Consider the following 20,117-nt stretch of genomic DNA (forward strand, 5'->3'; position numbering starts at 1 on the left):
TAAATCCGAATTTTGTAATCCATATCATTTTTAAATTTGAGTGATGACATTACATTTTAAAAGTCTATATGGCAAATCACCTCTTTAACCATATTGACATGTCCTTCTACATCACCAAATAAAAAGACAAGCCATTTTTTATTTAAAAATAATAATTAATTAAAAATAAATAAAAAACATATATATACACATATACGCATACATTCATATATATACATATATAAAAAACCATGTCATTTTCTTATTTAAAAATAAAATAATTAAAAAATAAAAAAGATATATACACACACATTCATATATATATATATGAATTTGTATATGTATGTCTATATATATGTATAAGCATGTATATATAAGTATATGTATGAATATGCGTATGTATATATATATGTATGTATTTTTATTTTTAAAACAAAAAAGGACATAATTTTTATTTAACCATAGAAAAGTAACTCTTGTTAAGTAGTGGGCTTGCCATGTATATTTTTTTTTAATGTTTGTGCCTAGATTTAAAAATGATATGTATTATAAAATTCTATTTTATTTTGAATATGAAAATGAAATTGAACAAATAAAAGTCATATTTTTTATGTGAAAACTAAAAGGAAAAATCGCCAAAAACTCCTATATTTTTCAGATGTCGATAAAAACTTTATATTTTTTTTTATTGTCAAAAACCTATAATTATACTTATTCGCCGAAATATACATGTATTTTATAAAATAGTATACCATATTAGATATGAATATTAGTAATCCAACCGAACCGGATCGATATATATCCGAACCGAATCAAATCGATTAAAATAATATATCAGATTATATACGAATATTTCAAATCTGAAATAACCGAACCCGATTATATCAAAAAGCGTATAGTGGATATTTCAAAAAATATAACCGAACTCGGTTAATTCGGGTTAGATTTATTCAGTTTACGGTTATTTCAGATTCGATTATTTCGGATTAGAAATATTCATATCTAATATGTTATATTATTTTAATCGGTTCGATTCGGTTCAGATACATATCGATTATTTTGGGTTCGGTTATTTCGAATTCGATTATTTCGAATTTGAAATATTCATATCTAATATGGTATATTATTTTAATCAGTTCGGGTATATATCAATCGGGTTTGGTTCGGTTATTTCGGGTTCGACTATTTCAAATTTGAAATATTCATATCCAATTTGGTATATTATTTTAATCGGTTCGAGTATATATCGGTCGAGTTCAGTTCGGTTATTTCGGGTTCGGTTATTTTGGATTTGAAATATTCATATATAATCTGGTATATTATTTTAATCGGCTAGATTCGGTTCGGATATATATCGATCGGGTTCGATTCGATTATTTATTTATTAAAATAATATTATACCTGATTTTTGCCGTATTTTTTTGACGTTTGCGTTTAGGGACTTATTTACTATTTTTTATAAAGTATATGTATATTTTGGTGAATTAGTATAAATATATATAGTTTTTTTGGTAATAAAAAAGTATAGAATTTTTTTGTGTGAGAAATATAAGATTTTTTTGGTATTTTTTTCAAATTAAAAAGATAGGTATGTGTATGTGATTTTATCTGAAATAAATCGTGTTATTTATACTATTTTCATCTCGTTAAAAAATATACTATATCCGAACTCAAAATCAACATATATGATCATAACCAACCCATTTTACTCATCTAGATCTTCTTATTTCTTATTTTTTTGTTCATTGTTCCTGTCCAAATGCTGGAATATTGTCATTACGGAAAATATTTAATTATCGCTTATATATATTGCTTAATATTTCATATAAATGAAAAAAAATCAAATTCGTAAATTTCATACTACGATTTTTGAATTTAAAAACTAAACATTAATAATGTACCGCAAGTGGGAACTCAACGTACAAAATCACAAAAACATATCGAATGGAAGAAATCGTATCCCCTCGAGGCCAGAGGGAATTCGTTTTGAGGCTGTGAAGTTTATTTTGTGTCTAAAAGACCCCTGTTTACACAGGTCAAATTTGCAATTTGGCTTTACAGATTTGGGGCTTAATTTGAACAGATTAGAAAGGGTGGGTGATTCTGCCAACAATATGTAAACTATGGGTCCCATTCGAAAATCTTAAATAATATCTCCCTCGTAACATCTCCACAAGTGGATTGTATCCGCGTCATTATCTCGAAGACGTAAACAAATATCAGGAGCTCTAGGGTTTCGACTGCTTCAGCTTGTCGGTGAGATCCTCCGATCAATTGAGTTTCAGGTATGGTGATGGAGGAATGATTTGTTTCTGGTTCTCTGTATACTGGGTCCGATGTCTGTTTCTTAGCTTGTGTCGTTCTTCTGCTCCTGGGAACAAATCGGTACGAGAGTTTTCTGAATTTTTTGCTGTGGAAAAGCTTAGATTCAGGGAGAAAAAATATAATTTTTTCCTTTCTTCGTCTTTGTTTGTTCTCGCTTTTGATTTGTTTCAGATCCGGGGTTTCTGGTATGCGTTTTAGCTAGATCCCATGCTCTATGGTTGTTTGATTACGATGCTGGGGGTTTTGAAGTTTTGGTTTTTAGGGATTCATGGTTTCGAATAGGCCGTCGAGTTGGAAATTCTGAGTTTTTGTGATTTGATCCGACTTCAATGTGGGTTCATGGCCTCCAATCTCTATCCCAGGGTTACATAACTAAAGTAGATAAATAAACAGTGTTTAAATAGATCAGATTGGATTGAAAATCTGACCCTACGTCTCGGGGAGGATGTGGGGCGTGATTCTATTAGAAACAACAGAGATTACAGAGGAAGAATAAGAGGAAGAAGAAAAGGAAGAAGTTGAGCGCGTGAAAAAAGAAAGAGGAGAAACCTTGGTTAAATACACATGTAATGATAAAAAGACAGATTTGCTCTTGAAGAAAATACAGCAAAATATCCTCAACCTCGTTTTACCAAGTCTTGCAGGCATTCTTGACTTGGTAAAAGGAGTTGAGGATTTTTTTATTGAATTTTAGTTCAGGATCAAATATGTCATTTTGCCATCACATGTGTATTTCTTCTTCGTTTCTTACGCTGCTCTCACAATTTTTTCCTCTGCATCTCCTTCTGTATTTTTCCCCCTTCTGCAATCTCTTATTCCTAATAATATCACGAAACCCGTCCTTTCACCGAGACTTAAAATCGGATTGAAAACCGATCCGAACCCGTTAATTGGCTGAGTCCCTTTAATTTCTTGCACGTTTCATTGTCCACCCCAAAACAATTCGGTCTGGCGGTGGTCGCAACAGGATGTCCACTGTCGCCGCCATCTCTCTCTTAAATGTGCCTACAATTACAATCACGAGGAATAAAAGGAAACCACGGCAATAATATATTCCCGTGGAGCTTAGCTCTTGCTAATGGGGATCTTCTAGTACAAAACATTTGTTGTGCTTTGATGATCATGGGATATTGATAATTCCTTGTAGTAATTTTTCCATTGCATGAATGCAGGCAAGATGAGGCCCGTCTTTTGTGGAAACTTTGAGTATGATGCACGCGAGAGTGAACTGGAACGTCTTTTCAGAAGATATGGCAAGGTTGAGAGAGTGGATATGAAAACCGGTAAGTCTTGCTCTTTTGCTCTGGCTTTCTTGTACTTTACCTACCTTGTTTGACTTGGATGAACGTGCAACCTCAAGTCTTTTAATCCACGACAATGTGATGAACGAGCGCAAGTCAAATGTATGTTACAAACTTCACTCCGGTTGTTCCGCGTGAAGGCTCTGAAAGCTCTTCCTTTGGAACGATGTTCTTGGCATCTTACCTAAGCATAGAGGAACTGTCCATGGTTCATGACATTGGCCCTTCAACCGATAGCACCTGCCTGGACATGTGAAGCAGCCTGCTGGATGTTCAGAAAATGTCTCAGAAGAGAAAAATCGTATAAATTTTTAGCGTAAATCTGCGGTACTCAACATTTTCTTTGGCGCAGGATGTTTCTTGGAAAGTCCATACCCCACCCGGCCATGGATGGACAATATGGAAATCCATTTCCTGCCAATGGGGAGCTTCATGCCCTTTGTCCGAAAAAAAAGAGTCACCCATCCACGATGGCTCTATCATTCCGTTTTACCGACTTTATTGCATTTCATTCGTCATGGACTTTGCACTCTTGGCCATGTCTCTCGGTAGAAACATACCTCTCCTCACCTCACCACGAGGCAGCAGTTTAAATGTGGCAAAGACACTATTTCCATTGACATTCCATGAGACCTCCACGTTTTCAGTTGTTGTTGCTTGACATATTAATACCATAATTCAAGGTCTGTAACTGCTTCACTGGTCACTTAGTTCGTAGAGTTTTTAAGTCGTAGGAAGGTTTTCTTAAATTCTTCTCCGAGTAGGTAATGACGTCATTTGATGCTCTGCTGAAGGAGGGAGACAATCTTTGCGTTGGAAATTCCTTTTGCTGGAAGTTCTTAACTCGGTTTACGTTCATCATTGTTTATGTATTCATATTTCTGTTTTATTTGCTCTGCTCAGGATTTGCTTTCATCTATATGGAAGACAAACGAGATGCTGAAGATGCAATCCGGGCACTTGATCGCATTGAATTTGGTCGTAAGGGACGTAGACTCCGTGTCGAGTGGACAAAGGTTAGGCAACTTATCTCTCAATTTTACTTTCTAGTTTTGGCCTAATAAGAGAACAGAAATTACGGACACGCTTATGTTCTTGTTGTAGAATGAACGTGGAGGTTCTAGACGATCTGGCGGTTCAAGAAGATCTTCATCGGGCACGAGACCTTCGAAAACGCTCTTTGTGATCAACTTTGATGCGGAGAGAACTAGGACCCGGGACTTGGAGAGACACTTTGAGCCATATGGCAAAATTGCTAATGTCAGAATCAGAAGGAATTTTGCATTTATACAATATGAGTCGCAAGAGGATGCCACCAGGGCCCTGGATGCTACAAATATGAGGTTTGGCTTTTTTCTACGCATGTCATTTATATTTTGTTCCTTACACGTACACTTATGCATATGTTTTTGGCAGTAAACTGATGGATAAGGAGATATCAGTGGAGTATGCTGTGAATGATGGTGATGTAAGAGGAAGCGGATACAGCCCTGAAAGGCGGCGTGATAGGTCACCCGACAGGAGAAGACGGTCTCCTAGTCCCTACAGGAGAGAAAGAGGCAGCCCCGACTATGGAAGAGGGTCTAGTCCCGGTCCATACAGGAAGGAAAGGGGAAGTCCTGATTATGGCCTGAGTCCTCACAAGAGAGGCAGGCCTGGTTCTGACAACCGGCGCAGAGGCAGTGAAAGCCCTCGGAGGAGGGAAAGGGCCCGAAGCCCCGAGAATGGCGGTGGGCGTGAATACAGCCGCAGTCCCTACAAGAGGGAGAAGAAGCTCAGCCCCGAGAAGGGTGATGCCAGGGACCACAGCCCATATGGAAGCAGAAGCCCGAATGGGAGGGAGAGGTCGAGCCCCGAGAATGGTCAGGTGGAAAGCCCTGGCTCGGCCCGTGAATTTGATGGTGGGGAAAACGCTAACCGCGAGAGGTACAGCAGGTTAGTAACAATGGAAACTCCTCCTTGAATGTTTTTTGCCACTCAGTTACATTCATAGGTATTGTAAGTGGGATAATGGTAGTAATGGTTTATTATTGCAGCAGGTCTCCAGCTGACGAATGATTCAAGTGAGTGAATGAAGAGATTCGGAAGCGTAGATGATGAAGTTGGAATTGGAAGTGAGGTGTATTTCTAGTTGTGGGACTCTCTCTCTCTCTCTCTCTCTCTCTCTCTCTCTCTCTCTCTGTGTGCGTCTGTGGGTAGTTTGGTTTCATCCAATGTTAAGTTACTGTCTTAATATTATGCTTTTAGTGACTCCTCTCTGTTTTGAACGCTTATTTATGCGGATCGATGTTATTTATATATAAAAATATGTTAACTTTGGATTGATTTTGCAATTATACGAAAGATTCATGTGCAAAATTGCGTTCGAGGTTGGTTGGTACAAAGGATTTATCGTTCTAGTCTCGAGAATATGATAAAATCGTATCTACAAGATTAAGGACATTGCTTTCCATAATGAATCAAGAGAACAACCATCCAACAAGGAGAATCGAGGATTCATGACGTTTGTAACCGGTGCGTCTGTACTGTGATTCTTTTAACATTATTTTAGTTGATATCGAGAGAAAAATTGTCCAAATGTGTCAATTTTAGAGAGATATTGAAAGCTTTTTTTTTTTGCCACTTGCAAATTATATTTCTGTATGAAATTTTACAAAAAATATCATCGATTTTATTGTTTAATTTTTATATAACATTTTTAAAAAACTCGAGGATAAAACTGTTTCATCTGGAAAAGCCAGTTTCGTTTAGAAGTTTCTCAGGATAAAACTGTTTTAGAACTCAGTAGGATAAAACTCTTTCGTGCGGAAGAATCTATTTTCCTTCTGGCGTTTTTTCAAGATCATGAGGGACAAAAAAACAATTAGGGTTTGGTGGCTCTCGGCTTGTGAGCCATTTTTTAAAAACGAAACCCAAGTCCGTCGAAAATAATTGGTAACATCCACATTCATTTCTATGCAAATAGTTAGGTGGTTCCATCTGCTTCCGCATTCACTTCTTCTGGTGAAATCAATCACACGAAACCATACATACTTGCACACATTGTAATAACTTTTTTTTTTGTCTAACAGAGGTGAAGATGGATCTGATACCCGAAAAATTAGGATATTTGGATTCGTACTCAAAAGTTTTGGGTATTTTATTTTCAGATTTGTATTCGAGATTTGAGGTTTACGAGTATATATGGTACGAATATCCGGAATAATGTTCGGATATATTCGGGTACAGATTTATTTAATAAAAAACAACAATATTTGTGTAGAAAAATTAAAAAATGAAGATATAATTATAAAGTTAGATGAATTACGCTAAAAAAATTAAGATAAAAAGAGATGATGAAATATAAATAATAATAAATTTAGTTTTTTAGATAATCTTGAGAAATGTGAGATTATATAATAAAAAATAATTGTATTTTATGAAAATATTATATAGATATAGTTTTTTGTTTTTTGATAATCCAGAGGTTCACCAGATCCGACTACATCTCCCAGATGACCGGAAAAACCCAGGTGAATGCTCTTCTCCACGCTTGGGTTTGAACCTAGGGTGAGAGCATGCTTTGCATGTTCTCTCACCACTAGGCCACCCAAGTATGGATTATATAGATATATGTTATAATTATTTATAGCAAAACATCGGGTGCTCTTATGTACCCGCATTAAAAATCTATTACTTGGATTTGGATTCATATTTGCGGATATTCGTAGATTCGGATTAAGATTTGGATTCAAATGTATACGAGTATCTTAAAATCGGTATCCACATCAGGATATCGCATATACCCGATTTTCGGATATTTTTTACCAACGCTCTCAATGTTCTCCTTCTGTTTTGTCCCCTGTGAGTTCTCGACATACTAATAAGGGTAAAACCCCTAAAACCTCCAACTTGCAAAAATATATACAAATAAACCTTCAACTTGAAAAACTATCATTCAATCCCCGAACTTGTAACTTGTCACTGAATAAAACCTCGAACTTGCAAATTATTGCTCTAATAAACCTTTGACCGGTTTGACCACAATTTCAGGCGGTCAGCAATCCATGTATTCACGGATTGCTGATGTCACCTTATATATGTTATCAATTTTAGTTTAAAAAATGACATCAACAATCCGTCAATACGTGGATTTCCGATCGTTTGAAATTGTGGTCAAACCGGTCAAAGATTTATTAGAGCAATAATTTGCAAGTTCGAGGTTTTATTCAGTGACAAGTTATAAGTTTGGGGATTGAATGACAGTTTTTCAAGTTGAAGGTTTATTTGTATATATTTTTGCAAGTTGGAGATTTTTTAAGGGTTTTACTCTACTAATAATAAAGTTAAAAAGGAGTAAATAAATCTACCCATTCATACTCTGTATTAAAATTTTACAGTCCAATACAACAATATATATTCATTTCAACCAAAAAATGCTTCTTTGACGTTGTTTCTACAATTTTCTCGCTCGTTACGACCAATCGTCCACAATTTCTTCTGACTTTTTCTTAGCATTCGTTGTATTTATTATTCGATAGTAAATTCGTTGGTCCACACCTATACTTATTGTCGAGTCCTCTCGTGGAACCACGACAACCGTTGAATGTTCCTGGAAATTTCGCTTTGTGTGTATTAATCTAACTGTCTTTCATCACCCAACTTGCATAGATTAACAGGTGAAATTTCGCTTTCGTTCCGAGTTCGAGTTTTAAGGTGAGAAATGGAGTGTATATTCTAATGACATGATTTGTTCTTAATTCCGAGATTAGTTTGAACCTCGACCCAACACATCTCATTACCCCGTCTTTCCTCTCTATCCATACAAACACCTTACATAATTTAGCTTACTGCAAACTATTTATTGCTCTTGTTTTTTTTGTTTGAAAGTCCAACGATTAGTATTTCGCGACTATTTCTAAAGTTATAATTATACAATGTTAAAAACGACGGTAAATTTAAATAATACTAAAGTTCACATATCATTTTGAAAAAAAATTGTAATGTCTTCGTATATGCAATTCCTGTTACTCTCTCCAGCAAATTTACACACACTAATACACGTGAAATTATATGATTTTACCCAAACTTGAGTAGAACCAATGAAACGGGGACACAAAATAGATGATTTAGATCTTCTTTTAAGATATTCGTTTATAAAAGAAATAGATGATTTTAAATCTTATCGTCATTCTAATACATGGCAAAAAGAAAACAAAATCTAAGATTCTATATCCTGATTTTGGTAATGATTATTAATTGGTTTGATGTCCCCCCTCTTTATATATTAACTTTATTCACGATTAATTATAAGATGATTTGATGGTGATTAGAGTAATTATTATTCGTCTTTTTCCTGAGATTTTTTTTAATTGAAAATCCACTTTTGTACAATCAAGTTATCACAATAATAGCTCCCCAAACACTGGGTATCTTTATGGTACTTTGTTCAATTATTACACGCTGTGTTTTTTTAGGGTTTGCATGCATGGGGTCGTAACATCGCAGGTAAGATTCCGATATCGGACTCCTTCCATTACATTGACAAAGAGATATTAGGGTTTACAAACACAGAGCCGAAGGTTTCAGTCCATTGTATAAGAATGTAAACACTGATTTGTTTTTTTGGTGTAACAATGTAACGAGACGCTTACAAGAATCAAAACACATGAATCTCACCATTCGGTAACCATCACTATCTGTTTATTTCCCGGCTTCCACCAGATCGAAAAACAACGTAAAAAAAAAGGATGAGGATCTGACACCGACAAGAATCTAAGTACATCGAAAGAATGAAAGAGAGGGGAACAGACACGACAAACACATCCACACGAGAAATAAAAACGGAAGGGAAACGTTTCAGGGATCGGGAATTCAGTCGAAGAATTCCCAGTTGAACCTTGCCGGTACGGCATGACCTGTGGCAGTGTTCGATAATGCGGATGACGTTTGAGGCGCCCTACCATCAAACGTCTCCCATTTCGCGGTCGTCACCGAAAATGGCCCCAAACCCGAACCCGAATTGGAGTTCCTCGGCTTCTGCTTCTGCTGAAATGCCTCTTGTTCTTGAATCTCTTGCTTCTTGTTTTCGTAAATAGGCATGTCAATGAGCGATAATATCGGCTCCCGAGCTGTTGTCTCCTGTCTCGGCTTTGCATCGAGTTCTTGGATCGGATCCAATCTCTGCTTCCGAGCTTTCATCTGGGTTTCGCCTCCATCGCCGTTAGGAATCGAGTTCTTGATCTTCAGCACGTCGAGTGTCTCGACATATTTCTGCACTCTCCTCGCCTTTTTCACAAAGAGCGATACAAACGTTTTAACACACTAATCTACAATCCTCCGGATCATAATCTAAACATAGTCACATAAAACAATATATATATACACATACATACATACATACATATTACCTGCATATTTCTTTGCGACTTCACATCTCCATCGGCCACGATACCCTCCAACTTGAGCAGCTCGTTCATCAGCAATTCGATCAGATTCACCAAGTCTTTCTCCACAACCCTCCCTCCTTTCCCAATCACTGTCTCCAGAGCCGAAACCTACACAAAATCGAAACAATGTACCATCAAAAACACCGAAACAACGATACTCCGGAAGGCGAATGGATCTAAAGGCAATACCCGGCCAGCGAGCCTGTCGAGCTCCAGGCCGATACTTGATACAGCTTTCGAAGCCTTCTCGCTCTTCGCCTTCCTCCTCGTATCCAGCAAACGCTTCTCGTGGCTAATCGGATCCTCGATCAGTACCATTTTGGACTTGTTCTTAATCCCTGCAATATCGAGAAAGGCCTTCGAATCCATCTCCTTGTCTTTGTACAATATTTTCTGATCCTGGTGGTGTAACCCCGTCGGTCCACTCAACATCTTCTTCAATTCCCCTGCCATCATATTTTTTTACCAATCCAACATCCTTATTAAGATTCTAATCACAAAGTTCCAATGCCGAAGCCAAGGGAATTCAACCTTTACAACAGGGGATTTCGATTACGGTTGGAACAGATGAAATTTGGAGAGTACGTACCAAATGTAGCTTGAGGGCTTATATTGATCTCATGGTACACCGAACCGTACTTGATCCGTACCCTGATAGTCGGCCGCGGAGCTCCGGCCTGGTCGGAATCCGGCTTCCGTTTCTGTACCAACATACCTCCTGGCCTCATTTCCCACTCGTGCCCGACGGAATCTCCTCCGCCGCCGCCGTGGGTCAACGCCGGAGGAAGCGTCGTGGGTTTAGTCCTCATCTTGAGCATCTTCTTTAGCTCTTAAGGGAGAGAAAAACAGCAAAAAATTTTATTTCCTTGTTGATCTGTAGATCTTCTGAGGGATCTGAATCAGAAATCAGACATAGCAATTGGAGAACAGAGTGTTGATGTTCCAAGGTCTCTCTGTCTAAACAAAAGCAAGGACAAAAACGATTCAAACCCAGTTCGCCACGTGTGCCCTGAAAGATCAGAAGACCTCCTTCGATCCAGAAACCGTAGGAAAAATTCTTCCTTTTCCCCCTTTCCTTCTCTCTGTTTCCCGGGAAACCGAAAGAAAATTTCCCAACTTTCTCTTGAAAAATGAATCCTCTGTTCTTCCTCTCCGAGCTCTGAACAGTAAGGGCAATACCCAGAAGCAAAAATCCAAGCAGTTGAAGAATCTGGATTGACTTAGGAGCTAATCCCTTTGCATCAACCACGGTTTTCCACGGGAAACGGGATCTTTTTCCCGAGAAAATCGGTTAGGAAATGAGTTTTATTAGCGAGAAAATAGATAGAATCTCAGAGTACCATCCCGAATTCTCTATTCGAGCTTCTCGTTTCAGAGAACCCGTGGGAGAAAAAATAAAAGAAAAGAAAATAATAATAAGAATCGTACCAAAAAAAATAAAATTGGCCAGCTAAGTGAGCTGCTGTGCCTGTGACTTCATCACAAATATATGTAATATAAAAGCTTACATACACACACATATATATACCACATATATTTACATTTTGTCGTCATTACACACACACGTAATATATGTATATATATATTCTCCTTTTATTTTTCTTTAATTTGTCGTCAATATATTTAGGTTGTTCATTGGTTGAATGTAAGCATCAAACTTTCCTTGCGTTCAATATCGCTCAAATTATTATATATTATAATTCAACAAAAATAATAGTTGTTTCTTCGACTAAAAAAAATTTGTTTTTACCCTTTACAAATAATACTTTTTAGATTCAAAATATTTCTTAATATAGAGACAATATATTTGGTATTGAACCTAAACGTGGACACAAAAATAAACTAATCCAAAAGAAATGCAATTACTAATTAATTAAATGGACTCACCAAATACCAATGCATATGGTTAACTGCTCCTAATGATATGTCGTTACTATACATAGCAATGATAGCATATGCTCTGGACCTAATCATCTAATAATGGAAAAAGAAAAGAATCGCTCTTATTTGTTTTTTTTTTGCTTTATTATCGTCATCTAATTTCGGTGCATTAGTAGTAACTTATTGAATTATGATTAGTTGTATTTTCCTTTTAAAATGGAAATTAAAACAAACTCAAATACTGTACGTTATTTTATCCTAATTCAGATATTTATTTATTTATGATAAATACAGAGAGAATTATGTGAAATATAGTAATATACTATAATATATTAATAATTATACGATAATTTTATGATTAAGAACAGAAAAGGAAAGGGCAGCTAACGAATACAATTCACACAAGGCAACGAAAAGTTGGCTCCAAGGGAATGTTTCAGTACGTTGAGGTATAGGTAAACCTCTCAGTGTCGACAAATATACTTCTTACACGTGTGAACGTAGGGCATTTTAGGAAATTTACGTGGATTCAAATCATTGACTCGTGAATCACTAGGCGCTTAGTATACCGACACGATGCGCTGTATACATTTTCTTCCTCCTCCTCGACGGCAAAAATGCTAAATAATTTATAATGGATTAAATTAAACTAATTAATGTAGTTTTGAATTGTTGAAATTATTTTGTGGAGATTAATGATCTAATATTTAATTAATGTAGTTTGTAACAAAGAGGGTGGATCCCTCGCTTATTTATTTCCCAATTCGCATATAATTTGAGTTTTTTTATTAACCTAGTATTCTAAACCAAAACTTTAACTAATTCTGAAGTCGGTAATTTAAATCTTATTATTAATTAAGCAGGGTCTTATCGTATTTATATAGTTTTTTGTGCAAATTAATGAGATTAAGTTTATACTATTAAACTTTATATATTACTATAAAACTTTATTTATTATATAAAAAAATACTTTAATATTTAAAATTCCATAGGATTTTTCATGGTTCAGTCCTATAAACTTTAATATCAAATTCATTATATTAATTTATCGTTTCTCGGATTAGTAGATACTTAATTGAAAATGTTACATAAATTAAGTAATTTATAATTTTAAACTATTTTATACAAATATTCATTTATTTTTTCTGCAGAACGACTACAGCACACTTTTGAGCTTCGATCTCGTGGGAGTTTGTCCCTTCGTCGTGTGATGTATCAGTCACATTCTTATAACACACACACACACATAAATATATGAATATGATATGTACGTATTGATCAAATTACTATTCTCAAAAAATAAATTTGTTTTCCCATCAAACGTAAACTTGGTATGAAAATATATGAATAATCTTATATACGTATCATTTTTAGAATTTTTTACTGTTAGATTAATATTAAACGTTAATTTTTATAATAATAATTACTAAATTAGATATATTTTCAAATCAAACTATAAAATTATAATCTTTAAAAGATTAATATATAAATATTTAATGAAATTAAAAATATACTTAAATTTTATCATCCAAATATAATATAATTAAACATATATGTTTCATACTGATATATTCATCACCAACATGTGAACAATACATAATAAATGGCAGTTATTAGTCATTCTTCCGATAAACGCACATTGGCGTCTCAAAAACAAATTGGAACAACTTTTTTTTTTTGGGTTAAGGGGTAAAGGTTTTATTCATTGTGAAATTATAGTTTTTTTTTTTCACTCCTTTTGTAATAAGAGAAAAACAACGTGGTGGTATTTTATTTTATAAATACCATATAATATAACTAAACGAACCACATTTTCTTTTATAAAAAAGAAAAAGGGAAAATGTCGCAGTCACTCTGCCTTTTTGACTTTTTCACTTTAGTTTGTCTGAGTTCAAGCTACCGACACTTCTCACACGTGCGATTCACACGCACATGAGCTCCGGTGGGTTGTTCCTCTGTTTCGCGTGTTCCTTTGTAGATGGTGTACCCTCATTTAAGCATTGCCGAATCCCACCCTTTACAAAGCAACCACTGATTTAATTAATTTAATTTATTGGGTTGTTCCTGAAAACTATTTATTTTAACGAATCTTTAACGAGATTTTTTCCTCTCCTTCCGTCGGTGATACATGTTCTAGATTTTGATTGTTTTTTTTTTGATAAATTTGGTTTCGATTTTATATTATTTTCACGCAGAATTTTGTATATTTAAATTCTCTGTTTTTTTACGAAAAGGCCTTGAAAAAACAATTCAAATCAAGTGGCTAATTAATACAGGGTTACATCATACACAATCCAAATCTTGCTGAAACATCAGTTTTGTTAGGCTTTTGTTTTCGCTCAACAAACCCAAGATTTATTAAATCGGCAATAATAAATTGTATGACACACTACAACATACCAATTTATAAATATATATACACACACGTATATGTAAATATTATTAAAATATTTTTGTAATATAAAAAATTTATGTATATATTGGTTTAGAGATGAAAAACGCACAATAATATACAACAAAGCTTAGTGTATTAGACTAGTAGTATCGGAACCTCATCAAAGTAAAATCGTTCAAAACCCTAATCTCTTTCCATCTCAATCGCCGCCAAGAAATCCTATTTTTCAACTTCAAAATAAAATTCTCTATAACTAGTTATTATTTTGCGGCATGTTATACAAAAAAAAAAAATTTACATGCAAGAAAAATGGGCATAATTAAATTGGGTATTAATAAGAGGCCCAGAGAGAGAGGAGGACCCAAGCAACATGTCTAAGCCCAACAATTCATTTGCAATCATTATAAAAATAATGTGGATTTTCATTGTCCCCCATTTGTTACGAACACTTTTTTTTTTTAAATTTTTTTTGGCGTATTTCCTCAAGTCGTCGCAGCATGTGGAACCATAAGCTGATATTGTAAATGTAATGTCAATGTGTCGGACCAATCCTGAAATAGTAAACTCACACGATACCTTTTTAAAAAACTTCCCTTTTGTTCGAGCCTAATCCATCATAAGAACACAATTCTCCCTGAGTTTGTTCCCCCTTACAACATGAATTTTATTAACTCATACACTATGTGTGTCTCGCACACTCCGTGTAACCCTAAACTCGTTTAGATCCTTTGAACGGTTCACCTGTTATTTGAAGGTTCCCCCTCAGATACACTTCACTCTCTCTCAAGTATCACTCACCCATGTTTTCCATACAAATATGTTTATACCCAAAGCTTTCACGACTCAAACACTTTCTCTCTGCTTGGGTGATTTCTCTTCTTGTGCACGACTCTATATTTATGCTCAACCTCGTGCATAGAGTTTCCATTTCATTGCACCTTATTTGTTTTTCCTTTTCTTTATCTTCATTCTTTTTGTTTACTCTTTCCATTTTTCTTCAATGACATATTTTCTTTTCTCTTGTAAGTCATTCCTTTACTGGTTGTTCCTTCCATTTCTTTATATTGATATGTTTCTCTATCTTCTCTTGGAGCTCTTTCCTTGCATTAACATTCTCTCCCTTTTTGACTTTATGGTTATACACATTCCTTAGCATTCATCCACTTGCAATACAATCACCCACTTGGCTCTTTGGTGTCATCCTCAACATTTTCGACCATGCATCATTCCATAGTGTCTTCAACCATACACCTTTCTTGAGTCATTTCTCCCCCTATGTGTATGACCATATACCTTCCGAGCCAATTCTCCCCCTATGTATAAGCATAAATTCAAAACCATACCTGAACTTTTGATTGCTCAATTCTAGGCCCGTGTCTTAGGATCTTTGAGAGAGTTTCTGAAAATCTGATTGTCAACCCATGTGTAGCAATTGCTTGATGTTCTTTGCCCAGTTAAAACACACTTGTTATCCGCACTAATCACAAAACACGCATCCTTTGTGAACTTCACTCTCATGCCATTATCGCATAGTTGACTAATGCTAATCAAGTTGGTTTTTAATCCCTGTACAACCTTGACATCTGTCAATTTGAGGGAACCATCACACTCAAGAGCCCCTCTGCCAATAATCTTCCCCTGTTTTCTATCTCCAAACGTGACACTGCCGCTTTTGAGTGCTACTTCACAATTTGTCAATAACTCTTGACATTCTATCATGTGTTTTGAACACCCGCTATCCAAATACCAAACATCGTCTCCACTTGTTTGCTCAGACGTACAGGTAACATTGCATGATATATCGGATTTACGAATCCACCTGTGATGGGTGGGAGAGTGAGAAGATGCTGAGGCCGACGGACCGAACCGACTCCTTGAAAGTCTCATCCGCTCTTGGAGACTTTGGTAGGAACCTCTCGACCTATTCCCGTTGCTACTGCTGCTGCTTCCGACTCCGCTATTAGAACCTCCATGTACCCGACCACGGGCCGCTTCCGAGGGGTTTGAGTCGCTGATCCGTCCCATACCCATCCAATTATAGTTCCTTTTCCATCGTAGGTGAGAGCAATTCCTTTGAATATGTCCTCTCTTCCCACAGTAATAGCAACTTCTGTGCTCTTTTTGTTTATGAGAGGTTCGTTGATCCACTTTAACTCTTGGGGTATTTCTGACGGTGCCAAAAGTACTTTGTACCAAGTCAGGTACTTCTCGTTCAAGATTTCCTCCAGACACAAATGTTGGGTGATATTGCTCCTTTCCCGCATATCCAAGCCCCGATTGATCTCGTGCACTCCTTCCCTGTCCAAGTAGATGATCCAACTTACCAGTTCCACTTCCAAGAAGATGAAGATTTTTCTTGGTCTTTTCAATCTGACATCTCATGAGCGACGTTTCTTCTTTTTTTTGGGACAGTTGATGTTGAGTAGATGTCAGTTGGATCTGAGTATTTCTAAGTTCCTTCTCCAGCCGCTTCTTCTCATCCAACAAATATCTGTTCATTCGAACCAGTTTGTCATTTCTCTGTATAAGTCGTCCTCAGTTACTTCTTTATCATCACTTGAATCATCTTCCAGTGTTTCTTCTCCTTCTTCAATGATTCCAAAGAATACAACAGAGTTAGAAACTTCTTCATTGTCACTGTCCAACTCGGTTTCCTCCTGCTCATGGGTGACAAGTGATTTTTTGTATTCCATCTCGGTATGCCCATAATTAGTTGAGTCAAATATTGCATGCTTCCTTAGTGTTTGCATCTCATTGTATCCATCCATCGTGTGAGACTGAATCGTACACCGATATGAGAGGAAAAATTTTCTACGATCAGTGACCTGCTCTGATACCAATTGAAAAAGTAAACTCACACGATACCGCTTTCAAAAACTTCCCAACTGATTCTATTCATTTGTAAAGAACATGAATTACAACTCTTTTTTTGTTCGAGTCTAATCCATCCCAAGAATACAACTCCCTCTAAGTTTGTTCCCCCCTTACAACAGGAATTCTATCAGCTCATATACTATGTGTGCCTCGCACACCCCGTGTAACCCTAGACTCATCTAGACCCTTTGAGTAGTTCGCCTGTTATTTGAACGCTCCCCCTCAGATACACTTCTCTCTCTCTCAAGTATCACTCATCCGTATTTTCCATACAAATATGTTTATGCCCAAAGCTTTCACGACTCAAACACTTTCTCTCTACTTGGGTGATTTCTCTTCTTGTGCAAACCTCTATATTTATGCTCAGCCTACTGCATAGCGTTTCCATTTCATTGCACCATATTTGTTTTTCCTTTTCTTTATCTTCATTCCTTTTGCTTATTCTTTCCATTTTTCTTCAATGGCATATTTACTTTTCTCTTGCAAGTCATTCCTTTGCTGGTTGTTCCTTCCATTTCTTTATATTGATATGTTTCTCTTTTTGTTTAAGATCTTCTAGATGTTGAATCTTCTCTTGGTGCTCTTTCCTTGCATTAACAAATCCAATAAGGTTTTGGTGTTCGGCTCAATTACATTTTTGAGAGGATCTAACAAATACGTATAAGTACCTATCTCCAAATGAAGATTCAAATTTAGATTTAGAAAAAGTTTTGACTCACCCTTATCAATTGAACTACCTTATTACGGACAAATATTAAAATTCAAAGATATATAAATAAATAAAATACACAAGAAAAGAGGGATATTAATAGTAGAGATAAACAAGAATATATTATTGGGTTACCAAGAGTTTGTTATGAAGCGATATAATCATAGAATATTGTGTGTGAGCAAGAATTGCATGGTGAATTTGAGAAGTACTATGGCTTGACACTAAATCACATCAAAAGCACATCAAAAGCGAGGTGTTTTTGGGGGGTTTGACACTATAGGAAACTCGGGATATCAGCTCCACGATAGGTCTCAACCTTGGTTAGCTACTTGTCCAGTACCTAGTGGTCCCCTTAGGTCCTTGGAAACTGCACCGACAAGACTTCACGCCACTACTTGAGAGGGTGAAGAAGAGGATTTCATCTTGGACCACTAAGTTTCTATCATACTCGGTAAGAATCTTGCTGATTCGTTAGTAATATACGAGATGGTGAATGTGTGGAGCAAAATGTTTATGCTGCCAAAATGTGACACCCGTAACCCGTGTACAATATACGGACTGTGCCACACGGACGATATAAAATAAAATAATAAGTCGCGGAAGCAAAATCACGAAATCCAAAAACATTTTTAATCAAACTAGTAAGCAGCGGAAAATATCATAGGCGATCAATATCGCAAAATAACACATGTCCGAATAGTTATAATTTAACCGTACAAAATACGGGAAGTACAAGTCTCGACACCAAAATGTAAATCTCGTACATGATGCTGCCTCTCTCAGGTCGTCGTCTGCTGGATGCGCTAGACGTAATCCTCGTGATCTGAAAAATATCAACCACGAGGGCTAAGCACAACTGCTTAGTGAGTAGCCCGGGTTGAACCCGGTAAACCCGGTAAACCCGTTCTCAGCGAGAACGGTGTTAATTCGATAATTCACAACCAACAAACAACAATGATATCCATACATAACCACATCACATCAGTCACAAATATGTCAACCACAATCATACCCATATGACATCGCATCATAGGGTCAGCCAAAGATCCTAGTCATATCAACATGACTAGAAGCGTCTCACACACGCCCGTCACTCGCGTGACGTTGATCATCGCATCACATGCGACTACGCGCGTCTCCTGTGTCTGTCACTCGCGTGACCTCCGATGTCAAGTCCATGACACAACGGAAATACAAACATACCCGTATGGAGTCCACCATAGGGTTCTGCCATAACCCTAGTCAAGTCCATGACTAGGGGCGTCTCGCACGCCCGTCAAGTCCATGACGTTGGCCGTCGTGTCGCACACGACTATATCACAAACACAATCATGCTGCACTTGTCGCAGAGTGAGCTACAAACATGACAATCAACGTGTATCTTCCCAATACAATCACGCGTATTGCGGTATTCGGCCCCTTACCGATCTACCGCTTAACGTCATGCAAACTACCCCGTATAGTCACGCAACGAGTCATTCACATCGTTGAATCACACATCTCACGCACGCGGAATTCGAAAATCGTCCGAAAAAGGGTTCCGTCCCCTAGAACGGTCGGTCCAGGGTGTGGACCGGTCGGTCCATGGGTCCCATGCTGTCCCGGGACCTCTCGGGACAATTTTTGAGGTCTGGAACGGAGACCATTCGGTCTGGGGATGCCAGAACGTCCGGTCTGGGTCACCCAGACCTTCCGTTCTGGCCTTAGAGTCCGTCCGTTCCGGCTGTTTTCGCTCTCGCGAAACAGTTTTCTGGGCCGACTTCGTTTGATCATATCTCCCTCATTTCTCAACCAAATTCAGTCCCGTTTGTTGCTAAATATTCATTGAAGTGTCCTCTATCTAATCCAAGCAACAAACCATCGAAATAACACAATCACATCGACGAAAACGAGCTTACACAGACGCAACTCGAGCCACTCACCTCTGTTTTTCCTCAGATCTGGTTTGACCGGATTTCGAGGTGTTTTCCGATCTGTTTCTTGCCGGAAACCTCTTCTAGACACTCTAGAGATGTCCCCCTTCGTGTTCCCGAGCCTCCTTTGCGTCGATTCTCCCTGATTTTCGCCCCTTTCTCTCTGTTTCTCCTCTCCCTCTCTTTTCTCTGATTTTGTCCGAAAATGGTGAAACCCCTACCTTGGAAGAGGTTTATGATGCGAGAGGGAGGTTGAATGGGCTCAAGCCCAGGTCCAAGGTCGAGCCTGCATCACCCTGAACAGATTGG

At 37.0% G+C, this 20,117-nt stretch overlaps 2 protein-coding genes across 6 annotated transcripts; one reads left to right on the forward strand and one right to left on the reverse strand.

The window, feature by feature from the left end:
- Window positions 1-2,156: 2,156 nt before the first annotated feature.
- On the forward strand, window positions 2,157-5,923 carry LOC104798738 (serine/arginine-rich splicing factor RS41). Of its 5 annotated transcripts, XM_010520929.2 has the most exons (6): window positions 2,157-2,264; window positions 3,477-3,587; window positions 4,509-4,621; window positions 4,710-4,948; window positions 5,022-5,540; window positions 5,642-5,878. In XM_010520929.2, exons 2-6 carry the CDS (start codon window positions 3,482-3,484, stop codon window positions 5,661-5,663), a joined length of 999 nt encoding a protein of 332 aa, XP_010519231.1. In that variant the 5' UTR covers window positions 2,157-2,264; window positions 3,477-3,481; the 3' UTR covers window positions 5,664-5,878. The 5 variants fall into 5 exon arrangements, with proteins under 5 accessions (XP_010519231.1, XP_010519232.1, XP_010519230.1 ...); XM_010520930.2 differs by lacking the exon at window positions 2,157-2,264 and having other exon boundaries at window positions 3,477-4,288; XM_010520927.2 differs by lacking the exon at window positions 2,157-2,264 and having other exon boundaries at window positions 3,495-3,587; window positions 3,958-4,621.
- Window positions 5,924-9,177: 3,254 nt separating this feature from the next.
- On the reverse strand, window positions 9,178-11,508 carry LOC104798739 (BAG family molecular chaperone regulator 1-like). The gene is made up of 4 exons (XM_010520931.1): window positions 10,623-11,508; window positions 10,223-10,479; window positions 9,995-10,141; window positions 9,178-9,872 (listed from the first exon to the last, which is right to left on the reverse strand). The coding sequence occupies exons 1-4, from the start codon at window positions 10,849-10,851 to the stop codon at window positions 9,459-9,461; spliced, it is 1,047 nt and encodes a 348-aa protein (XP_010519233.1). The 5' UTR covers window positions 10,852-11,508; the 3' UTR covers window positions 9,178-9,458.
- Between the last annotated feature and the right edge of the window lie 8,609 nt (window positions 11,509-20,117).

Source organism: Tarenaya hassleriana, unplaced genomic scaffold (genome assembly GCF_000463585.1).
Source record: "Tarenaya hassleriana unplaced genomic scaffold, ASM46358v1 Cleome57, whole genome shotgun sequence".
Taxonomy (NCBI): Eukaryota; Viridiplantae; Streptophyta; class Magnoliopsida; order Brassicales; family Cleomaceae; genus Tarenaya; species Tarenaya hassleriana.